A 12,036-nucleotide genomic window follows, 5' to 3' on the forward strand; every position below is an offset into this window, starting at 1 on the left:
AAAAAAAAAAAAAAAAAGGATGGCTGGGTTAAGTGGCTCACGCCTGTAATCCCAGAACTTTGGGAGGTTGAGGTGGGTGGATCACGAGGTCAGGAGTTCAAGACCAGCCTGGCCAAGATGGTGAAACCCCATCTCTACTAAAAATACAAAAAAATTAGTCTGGCATGGTGGTAGGCACCTGTAATCCCAGCTACCTGTAAAGCCCAGCCCGCAGGCTGAGGCAGAGAATTTCTTGAACCTGGGAGGCAGCGCTGAGATCTGCCACTGCATTCCAGCCTGGGTTGACAGAGCAAGACTTCGTCTCAAAAAAAGAAAAAAGTAGTAGGTGTTCTTTTATATCCCGTAAAGAGCTTTGCTGACCTACCTAATTTCTTCCCCCTTTTTTGTTGTTGATAAATGTTGAATAATAAATTATATACGCAGTTATACATAAATCCAACAAAAATAGACAATTTTTCAGAAGTATCTTGTAGTTGAACTTCCAAGTTTATGTATAATTGTCCAATACCTGGACAGTTGACAATTAAGTCCTTTGGATATACGTGTTTTTTTTTTGTTTGTTTGTTTATTGAAGCTTTTCCTGCCAGTTTGAGATCATAAATAAACATGCCTCTTTATGAAGAATATAATAGCCTTTTTTATTTTTTTTTTAAGCAGAGTCTTGCTTACCCAGGCTGGAGTGCAGTGGCCTGATCTTGGCTCACTGCAACCACTGCTTCCCGGGTTCAAGTGATTCTCGTGCCTCAGCCTCCGGGGTAGCTGGGATTATAGGCTCATGCCACCATGCCCAGCTAATTTTTGTGTTTTTCAGTTTCAGTTAACAGCCAAATACACTAACCCATGGCCCTACAGAGACCAATTGTTGTATTTTTAGTAGAGACAGAGCTTCACCCTGTTGGCATACCTCAGCCCCCCGAAAGTGCTGGGATTACAGGTGTGAGCCACTGCACCTGGCCTAGAATATATTAATTTTTCTTTTTTTGTGCTATAGAGGCTCGCCCTGTTGCCCAGGCTGGAGTGCAATGGCATGATCTCACCTCACTGCAACCTCTGTCTCCCCAGTTCAAATGATTCTTCTGCCTCAGCCTCCCGAGCTAATTTTTTTGTATGTTTAGTAGAGTTGGGGTTTCACCATGTTGGTCAGGCTGATCTCAAACTCCTAACCTCAAATGATCCGCCTCCCTCTGCCTCCCAGAGTGCTGGGATTACAGGCATGAGCCACCACACCTGGCCCGAACTTTGTTAACAGCACAGAGTGTGAGTTCTTCCTTAAAAAAGCATTCATTTTCATTATCACTGACACAGCAGCATAGGATTCCTTGTCTAGATGTGTTATAACCTGATCAGTCGCATATTAGATATTTAGGTGTAGAATCCAGGCTTTGGTATATATCATACTTAAGATGCTTTTATGGGGCCCATGGGGCTGGGCACGGTAGCTCACGCTTGTAATCCTAGCACTTTGGGAGGCTTAGGTGGGTGGATTGCCTGAGCTCAGGAGTTGGAGACCAGCCTGGGCAACATGGCAAAACCCCGTCTCTACTTAAAATACAAAAAATTAGCTGGGCATGGTGGCACGGGGCTGCCTGTAGTCCCAGCTACTCTAGAGGCTGAGGCAGGAGAATCGCTTGAACCTGGGAGGCGGGAGTTGCAGTTAGCCCAGATGACACCACCACACTCCAGCCTGAGCGACAGAGCGGGACTCTGTCTAAAATAAAATAAAATTTTTAAAAATGCTTTTATGGATTTAAAATTGTTTTTTCATTTTGCATGGGGGTTAAAAATAGAACCATGAGGCCAGGTACAGTGGCTCATACCTGTAATCCCAGCACTTTGGGAGGCCGAGGTGGGTGGATCATGAGGTCAGGATATCGAGACCATCCTGGCCAACATGGTGAAACCCCATCTCTACTAAAATACAAAAAAATTAACCAGGCATGGTGGTGAGCACCTGTAGTGCCAGCTACTCGGGAGACTGAAGCAGGGGAATTGCTTGAACCCAGGAGGCAGAGATTGCAGTAAGCTGAAATTGCGCCACTGCACTTCAGCCTGGTGACAGAGTGAGACTCCGTCTAAAAAAAAAAGTAGAACAAAAAAAAAGTCGACGTTCAATTTTTTTTTTTTTTTTTTTTTTTTTTTTTTTTTTTTTTAGACAGTCTCGCTCTGTTGCAGGCTGGAGTGCAGTGGCCCAATCTCGGCTCACTGCAACCTCCACCTCCCGGGTTCAAGCAATTCTTCTGCCTCACCTCCCTGAGTAGCTGGGACAGGTGGGTGCCACCATGCCCACCTAATTTTTTGTATTTTTAGTAGAGACAGGGTTTCACCAAGTTGGCCATGGTGGTCTCAATCTGTTGACCTTTAGATCTGCCTGCCTTGGCCCCCCAAAGTGCTGGGATTATAGGAGTGAGCCACCATGCCTGGCTGACATGCATTTTAATAAATTAGAGGTTTGTGTTATTTCAGTAATAATATCAACTCTATTAAAAATGAAGAAATGAATCTTTTGTACTGGGAAGTTGTTATAAGTTATTTGTCTGCTGACTGATATATAATGAGTTGTATAAAACCAATAATCGTGTTACTTTATGTAGGCTTCATGATGTGTGTGTGTGTGTGTATGTGTGTCTAAAGTCTTTGGTGTTACAGATTTTAACTGTCATTTGCTGTAATTCTTAGAAACCTGAGGAACTAAGCATTTATGTTTTATGCATAAGGAAAAGGGCATTAAGTTGCCCAAGACCCCAGAGCCAGGCATTGTTCTTACCCCAAAGCCTCAGGTCATGATACTTCTATGCTGTTTCTTCAAGTTAGAGGTCATGATCTTTTGTCTAACAGTAAAGAGAGCTTGGGAAATTAACTATTTTTAATTGCATTTATTTTTTTTTTCAGTCTTGAATCCAGATAATAGTTTTGAAATATTAGTGGACCAATCTGTTGTGAACAGTGGAAACCTACTAAATGACATGACTCCTCCTGTTAATCCTTCACGTGAAATTGAGGACCCAGAAGACCGGAAGCCTGAGGATTGGGATGAAAGACCAAAAATCCCAGATCCAGAAGCTGTCAAGCCAGATGACTGGTGAGTCTTGGGGAGCTGTCTTCAAGTATAAGGGAGCATTTCATATATTCCGTGTGGCTTGAACAACCAAATGTTGGTTGAGTAAGCTCTGATAGTTTCAATAATCCGTGATGCAATCTAACCTGTAGAGGAACTAGAGAGTACTATAGCTGAGAAGGGGCTGTAGTACTATATGTAGTGTCATAATCTGGTTTGACTCACCATTTTATAAGCCGTAAAATGCCACAGTTGATAGAGTTTGTCCATGGTGACACTGTTGGTTTGTGGCAGAATCTCACATACCTTGGCCTGACTTCTCCAGTGCTTCTGTGAATTCACATTTAAAGCCAAAGTCCTGAAGTGTTAAATTTTAATTTGAAAAATAATCTTTTTCCTATTTACACAATACTTAGTTCTCTGTTCTGGATTGGGCGGTAGAATACAAAGCCACAAGGACACCACCATATGCCTACACAGAGCTTGCAGTCCAGTTGTGAAGCATGTTGTTGGCATGTGGTATGGTAAGGGTTCATGAGAAGGTGCCACGGGGGACCAGAGCACCAGGTATGCCTAACCCAGGCATGGTTTCTTGGAGCAGAGCAAATCAAATTGAGACTTGGAAGTGAAGTGAGAGTTAAGGAGTTGGTAAATATGGGAAGGGGTGTTTCTGATTGAAGAATGTCATCTGCAGAAGTAGAACAGCAATGAGCTTGACATGCAGGGGAGAAATTAGATGGCCTTTTATATAGGGTGCACATTGAAGAGTAGGAGAAATCACTGGGGCTGGATTCTTGTATATGGCTATCTTTGAACAAAGAAATTCTTACTCTTTGTAAAAGTATCCTCCTATGCTTAGCCTAGATGATCTTTTTCCTCCCTGAAAGGTGAGATACAAGTAACTGAACTTACATGCTGCACTAGTATAAATGCCAAGTTTATTTGTATATTTGGTGTCTATTAGATTATTTGGACTTAGCCTTGTTCAGTATTATATTCCTTAACTAGCTTTATCACCTAAGAAGGCCCCTGTACCCATTAAGCAGTCACTCCCTGTTTCCTCCCCGCTCAACTCCCAGCATCCACTAACCCACTTTCTGCCTCCCTTCATTTGTCCACTTTCTACATTTCATATAAATGGAATCATACAATATGTGGTTTTTTCTGTCCAGTTTCTTTCACTTAACACAGTGTTTTCCAGATTTATCTGTGTTGAAGCATGTATCAGTACTGCATTCCTTTTTATGATTGAATAATACTCTACTGTGTTGATAATGCCACATTTTATTTATACATCCCTTGGTGGGCATTTAGGTTGTTTCCTCCTTTTTGTCTGTGATTATGAATGATGGTGCTATGAATGTTCATGTACTGGTTTTTATATAAATATGTCTTTTCTTTTTTTTTAAAGACATGGTCTCTCTGTGTTTTCTAGGCGGGAGTGCAGCAGTAAGGTCACAGCTTATTGCAACTTCCGCCTCCTGGGGTCAAATGATCCTCTCCTGCCTTAGCCTCCCAAGTAGTTGGGACTGCAGGCATGCACCACCACGCCCGGCTAATTTTTGTATTTTGTTTGTTTGTTGAGATAGAGTCTTATTTTGTCTTCAAGGCTGCAGTGCAGTGGCATGTTCTTAGCTCACTGCAACCTCTGCCTCCTGGGTTCAAATGATTCTCATGCCTCAGCCTCCCAAGTAGCTGGGACTACAAGTGTGCACCACTGCACCTGGCTAATTTTTGTATTTTTAGTAGAGACGGGATTTCACCATGTTGGCCAGGCTGGTCTGGAACTTCTGACGTCAAGTGATCCGCTGGCCTCAGCCTCCCACAGTGCTAGGTTTACAGGCATGAGCCACCATGCCTAGCTGTGGTTTTTGTTTTGTTTTGTTTTGTTTTATTTGGTGATGGAGTTTCACTCTTGTTGCCCAGGCTGTAGTGCAGTGGCACGATCTCAGCCCACTACAACCTTTGCCTCCCGGGTTGAAGCTGTTCTCCTGTCTTAGCCTCCTGAGTAGCTGGAATTATAGATGCATGCCACCACGCCCAGCTAATTTTTGTATTTTTTAGTAGAGACAGGGTTTCATCATATTGGTCAGGCTGGTCTTGAACTCCTGACCTCAGGTGATCCGCCTGCCTCAGCCTCCGAAAGTGCTGGGATTGTAGGCATGAGCCACTGTGCCCGGCCTTGTGTTTTTTTGTTTTTTTGTTTTTTTTTTTGTTAGAGACTGGGTTTCACCTTGTTGTCCAGGCTGGTCTTGAACTCATGACCTCAAGTGATCCTCCTGCCTCAGCCTCTCAAAGTGCTGAGATTACAGGGATGAGCCACTCTGCCTAGCTATAGACATATATTTTCATTTATCTTGGATATATATACCTAAAAGTCAAATTTCTGGGTCATGTGGTAACTGTTTAACTTTTTGAGAAACTGCCGCAAATCAGCAGTACCATTTTACTTTTCCACCAGCAGTGTATGAGGATTTCAGTTACTCTATATTCTTTCCAATGTTTGTTTTTATGAGTCTTTTTTATTACAGCCATCTTGGTACTAAGCAGTATCGTGGTTTTGATTTGTATTCCCCAATGGCTAATAATGTTAAGCATCTTTTCATGTGCTTATGTATTTGTATTATATATTTGTATATCTTCTTTGGAGAATGTCTATTAAAATCATTTGCCCATTTTTAAATTGGGTTGTCTTTATATTGAGTTGTAATGAGTTCTTTTATCAAGCCCTTAGCAGATATATGATTCACAAGTATTTTCTAAGAGGAATTATTTTAAATTTTGAGATTAAGACCAAAATATTTTTAGAATACTCTGTTTCTGATCCACAAAGCAAGACTACACTGTGACCAGGGTTGTCATAACTGGCTTTTTCTTTTGCGTTTAAGGGATGAAGATGCCCCTGCTAAGATTCCAGATGACGAGGCCACAAAACCCGAAGGCTGGTTAGATGATGAGCCCGAGTATGTACCCGATCCAGACGCAGAGAAACCTGAGGATTGGTAAGAACTTCAGTTAACTTTTTAAATTACCTGGTTTTTGAGATGGAGTCTTGCTCTGTCTCCCAGGCTGGAGTTCAGTGGCGCAGTCTTGGCTCACTGCAACCTTCAGCGCCTGGGTTCAAGCGATTCTTCCTGCATCACCCTTGTGAGTAGCTGGGGTTACGAGTGCATGCCACCACACCCAGCAAATTTTTATATTTTTTGTATTTTTAGTAGAGATAGGCTTTCACCATGTTGGCCAGGGTGGTCTCAAAGTGCTGACCTCAAGTGATCTCCTGCCTTGGCCTCCCAAAGTGCTGGGATTACATGCGTGAGCCACCGCACCTAGCATAAGTTACCTGTTTTTATTGAAGTCAAAGTTAATACTTAAATATAGCTAACAGGCCGGGCGCGGTGGCTCAAGCCTGTAATCCCAGCACTTTGGGAGGCCGAGGCGGGTGGATCATGAGGTCAAGAGATCGAGACCATCCTGGTCAATATGGTGAAACCCCGTCTCTACCAAAAATACAAAAAAATTAGCTGGGCATGGTGGTGCGTGCCTGTAATCCCAGCTACTCAGGAGGCTGAGGCAGGAGAATTGCCTGAACCCAGGAGGCGGAGGTTGCGGTGAGCCGAGATCGCGCCATTGCACTCCAGCCTGGGTAACATGAGTGAAACTCCGTCTCAAAAAAAAAAAATAAAATAAATATAGCTAACTTCCCAAATTTCAGGATAGAATTTGACAATTTTAGTTATATATTCTTCTTTTTTAAAAAATGTGTTTTTAATGAAAAACTGTTGTTACTGGAAATACAGAAACACAGGAGAAGGTGGTCTGATACTTTGAAAACATTTCAGCAGGATCTTGGCAGCCCTGGGCCAGCCAGCTGCTTATAGTCCTGCATCACAGAACCTGTTTATAATTTGTTGTTTGTACCTCCAAAGGGATGAAGACATGGATGGAGAATGGGAGGCTCCTCAGATTGCCAACCCTAAATGTGAGTCAGCCCCTGGATGTGGTGTCTGGCAGCGACCTATGATTGACAACCCCAATTATAAAGGCAAATGGAAGCCTCCTATGATTGATAATCCCAGCTACCAGGTTTGTGCCTCTTGATGGTTGAGTTACTTTCATTAATCTGTTTGTATTCAGATAGAGTGAGGCTGCCAGGATGGTCATTATATTCAAGCTATTGAATTAAAAGCAGAAAGTAAGCTTCTTAAGTTGAAAGAGAGCTTAATGGGTTAGGTGTTGCAAAGATAAACCTAGAAATTGGAGAGAATAACTTTCTTTAACTTTCTTTTTTTCTTTTTTTTTTTTTTTTTTTTGAGACGGAGTATCACTCTATTGGCCAGGCTGGATGGAGTGCAGTGGTGCAATCTTGGCACAGTGCCATCTCTGCCTCCTGGGTTCAAGTAGTTGAACCAGCCTCCCGAGTAGCTAGGACCTGCCTCAGCCTCCCGAGTAGCTAGGAGCCTGCTACTACCTGGGTACCCTGCTCTTGGGTGCCAGAGTTGCTTCAGCCATAGGATCTAAAGCTCAGTCTGGGCAATCTGTGATGTGATGAGTAGAGGACTGTGGTATGAGTCAGCATCTTGACTACTTCAAGTCAGCTCACTGCTTATCCTCGATGTTTACAACTATAAAAAGACTGAAGGCCAAAGGAGATGGTGAGGATAATACAAGTAGTAAGGTTATGAAGCTTTGGATCTCATGCAGAAATGTGCACCCTCAGACCTTTGTTCATTTTGTCTTTCTAGCCTAGTAAAATCATTATCTCTGCAAACAGTGGCATTTAAAAAAAATTTTTTTTTGAGATAGTCTCCCTCTGTTATTCAGGCTAGAGTGCAGTGGTGGAGTCTCGGCTCACTGCAACCTCCACCTTTCAGGTTGAAGTGATTCTCTTGCCTCAGCCTCCCCAGTAGCTGGGACTACAGGCGCACGCCACCACCCCAGCTAACGTTTTGTATTTTTAGTAGAGACGGGTTCACTGTGTTAGCCATGATGGTCCCAATCTCCTGTCCTCATGATCTGCCCACCTTGGCGTCCCAAAGTGCTAGGATTACAGGCAGGAGCCACCGTGCCTGGCAAAATTATTTATAATCATTAATTTGTACTTTGTCTATTTATATACATATACTAATATGTTTTTCTGTTTGTAATTTTTTTATTTTTTTCTCATAGTCTTTAAAGATGTTATGTGAATGTATTTTTAATTGTGTAGTCAAACAATAAGATAAAATAAAAATTTTACTTTAAAAAAGTTGTCCTGGCTGGGCGCGGTGGCTCATGCCTATAATCCTAGCACTTTGGGAGGCCGAGGCGGGTGGATCATGAGGTCAAGAGATTGAGACCATCCTGGTCAACATGGTGAAACCCTGTCTCTGCTAAAAATACAAAAATTAGCTGGGCATGGTGGCACGCGCCTGTAGTCCCAGCTACTTGGGAGTCTGAGGCAGGAGAATTGCTTGAACCCAGGAGGCAGAGGTTGCGGTGAGCCAAGATCATGCCATTGCACTCCAGCCTGGGTAACGAGTGAAACTCCATCTCAAAAAAAAAAAAAAAAATGTTGTCCTTTAGGCTGGGTGTCGTGGCTCATGCCTATAATCCCAGCACTTGGGAGGCCAAGGTATGTGGATCATCTGAGGTCAGAAATTGGAGACCAGCCTGGGTGACAGAGTGTGACTCCGTCTCAAAAAAAAAAAAAGAGAGAGAAGTTGCCCTTTAGTTGTTCTCCTGTTGGTGGCCATTTGGGTGGATTGTCACTTTGGCTTTCAGAGTCACTGCTAACAATAATAATTCTTGTACACGTCTGGGTGTATGTAGTAGTATTTATCTAGGTAGTTATCTAGAAGTGAATAGCTGATTGATCATGTACGTTTTATTCTAAATCACCACTGAAGAAGTGTCTACTGACTTATCCTCCTGCTCTCGTCAGCAGTTGGTAAGAGTGGAGGCTGTTGAATGGGCTAGAAACGAGAGGGGTTGGTTTGGGCCAAGGTCATGGGTGATAGTAGAAATTGGAAGTAGTTGGAGTCCTGAAATCTTAGAGGCAGAGTGTGTAAAATAATCTGTAGCATTTATAATTTTTTTCCTGTTGCTTATTTCAAGTTTCATGAAGTTGGCATTTCTCTCCATTGTTCATGCAAAATTCCATTTACAGTAGATTCATCATAAACTTCTGATCATTATGTGAAATAATTTTCTAAAACATTTTTTTCTAGGGAATCTGGAAACCCAGGAAAATACCAAATCCAGATTTCTTTGAAGATCTGGAACCTTTCAGAATGACTCCTTTTAGTGCTATTGGTTTGGAGCTGTGGTCCATGACCTCTGACATTTTTTTTGACAACTTTATCATTTGTGCTGATCGAAGAGTAGTCGATGATTGGGCCAACGATGGATGGGGCCTGAAGAAAGCTGCTGATGGAGCTGCAGAGGTTCGTGTTTGCTGCTTGTGCATTTGTATCTGCTATTGTAGAGAGCTGATATTTTTGTGTAAATCTGTGTTAAGGTTTATCTTTTCCTTCATTTGGCAATATTGGCATAAAAAGTATAACCGTATGCCTGAGAAAGACACATCATTGAGTTTGGGGGCGTGATTTCATGAGTCTAATATAGTGGCTTTAGAGTCTGTTTGTGTTATGTGCAGGTTTTCTAAAATTATTTAGGTACATATTTTGAAATTTGTCATTTAGGCCATATTTTAATGCACTTTGATATGTTGAGTCTTGGTTTACACTACATGTGGAATTTTCAAACAATTGGTCATGTGGCCAACCTAAGAATTGGAGAGCCAGGGATACTGAGATAAGAAATTCACTGGATCCCGAGGTTAAGGGAACTTTTGCAGGTGATGAAACAGCCAGCTTTTGCAACTATGAGATTGAAATCATCTTGATTATAAGGAGAGCAAGAAGATGGAGACTTTCTCTAATTTCTTATTTACATTGTATGAACATCTTGGCTTGAACTCTGAAAAAGAAGATCCTGCGTGGTACCCTGCCATAACTGAACTGCAGAAAAACAGCTCGGCCTATGTTTGGTGTCGAAGGCCAGAATGTTCAATCAGTCCTGTCTTGTTTTTCAGCCAGGTGTAGTGGGGCAGATGATCGAGGCAGCTGAAGAGCGCCCGTGGCTATGGGTGGTCTATATTCTGACTGTAGCCCTGCCTGTGTTCCTCGTTATCCTCTTCTGCTGTTCTGGAAAAGTAAGAAGTTTTCGTTTTGTTTTGTTTTTAGAATCACTTTTAGAGACATCACTCTGGTGATTATAAAAAATAACTAAGATATGTTGCCTGAGGTTTTCTTTATAGCAGCTCAGTAATGACTGAGCCATATATGGTGTTGACTTTAGAAAACAAACTTACTGTTCCTTGATAGCCATTTATTGTGCCCAGATGGGAGCAGGATTTGTAGCCCCTTGGTTGCTACTGTTATCCTAATGTTACTCTCCATAACGTTTAGCAGCAGCTTTCTAAAAATATAATAGACTTAGATATAAAGCTAGCCACTCAGACAATAATCAGCTTTTCCTGCTGGCATAGCTTTTTCTATTCTTTGTAATTCTGTCTTTGATCCCTCACTATCTATTCTTTCTTCACCTTCCCCACTCTCAAAACAGTATGGTGGGGTACCATAGCCTTACTGTTAGTTTTTCTTGTTGAGCCTTTGTTGCATGCTATCATAAAAAAAAGTTTTATTTTGGCCCTCTACTTCTGCTAAATGAGGATTATGCTTCATCTGGCATTCATAGCAGTTTGTAACTGGATCCGAAGTTCTTTTTCCAGCCTCATCCTCTGCCACTATTCTGTGTATCTGTGCCTCAGTCACCTTGATTTTTTTGACCTGTACTCTCCTGCCCAGCCCTTTTTGTATTTTGCCTTGAAATGTGTGTGAGTGCGCGCGCGCGCGCGCACACACACACACAGGCTTTTCAGGGTAGGAAATAACATCTTATTCGTTTCTATATATCTAATCCTGTATGCAGTCTGGAACAGAACTTTGCCTGTAGGCATTCAGGAATTATATGATAACATGATACATGAACATGTAAATGAAATTGTACTTTGGGGAATATTTCAGAAACAGACCAGTGCTATGGAGTATAAGAAGACTGATGCACCTCAACCAGATGTGAAGGAAGAGGAAGAAGAGAAGGAAGAGGAAAAGGACAAGGGAGATGAGGAAGAGGAGGGAGAAGAGAAACTTGGTAAGAAATAAGAGTCCAGATAATCTGCTTTACACCAAGACCCGACAATGTTGTTAAACCTTTATAGTCAAGTTAAAGATTGTTTTCAGCCAGGCGTGGTGGCTCAGGCCTGTAATACTAGCACTTTAGGAGGCTGAAGAAGGAAAAACGCTTGAGCCCAGGAGTTCAGGGCTATAATCAGCTAGGATAGTGTCACTGAACTCCAGCTGAGCAATAGAGTGAGGCCCTGTCTTGCTCTTTTTTTTTTTTTTTTTTTTTTTAAGACGAGGTCCCACTCTGTAACTCAGGCTGGAGTGCAATGGCATGACCACGGTTTACTGCAGCCTTGACCTTATAGGCTCAAGTGATCCTCCTACCTCAGACCCCCAAGTAGCTGGGACCACAGGCATGCACCATCATGCCCAGCTGATTTTTTTTTTTTGAAATGGCGTCTGGCCCTGTTGCCTAGGCTGGAGTGCAGTGGCGTGATCTCAGTTTACTGCAGCCTGTGCCTCCCGGGTTCAAGCTATTTTCCCACCTCGGCCTCCCAAAGGGTTTGGATTACAGGTGTGAGCCACCACACCCAGCCAGATCCTGTCTCTTAAAAAAAATTGTTGGTCAAGCACAGTGGCTCACATGGTAGGAGAACTGCTTGAACCTGGAGGCAGAGGTTGCAGTGAGCTGAGATCATGCCATTGCACTCCAACCTGGGCAACAAGAGCAAGACTTCATCTCAAAAAAAATTGTTTTAGATCTAGAGATGTGTTCTAATGCTAATTGTCACCAAAAATAATAATAAGGTTTGCTCA

The 12,036-nt window shown here is 42.4% G+C and overlaps 1 protein-coding gene across 8 annotated transcripts in view; it reads left to right on the top strand.

The window, feature by feature from the left end:
* The window catches only part of CANX (calnexin), a 56,768-nt gene that overhangs the window by 40,485 nt on the left and 4,247 nt on the right, over window positions 1–12,036 (top strand). For all 8 annotated transcript variants that reach the window (XM_032270220.1, XM_032270224.1, XM_032270226.1 and 5 more), the window contains 6 exons: window positions 2,890–3,079; window positions 5,944–6,057; window positions 6,982–7,138; window positions 9,262–9,477; window positions 10,128–10,247; window positions 11,122–11,248. In XM_032270220.1, the coding sequence (XP_032126111.1) occupies window positions 2,890–3,079; window positions 5,944–6,057; window positions 6,982–7,138; window positions 9,262–9,477; window positions 10,128–10,247; window positions 11,122–11,248 (924 nt within the window). The remainder of the gene's footprint in view (window positions 1–2,889; window positions 3,080–5,943; window positions 6,058–6,981; window positions 7,139–9,261; window positions 9,478–10,127; window positions 10,248–11,121; window positions 11,249–12,036) is intronic.

The sequence above is a fragment of the Sapajus apella genome, unplaced genomic scaffold (assembly GCF_009761245.1).
Source record: "Sapajus apella isolate SASKATOON/1434 unplaced genomic scaffold, GSC_monkey_1.0 scaffold206, whole genome shotgun sequence".
Taxonomy (NCBI): Eukaryota; Metazoa; Chordata; class Mammalia; order Primates; family Cebidae; genus Sapajus; species Sapajus apella.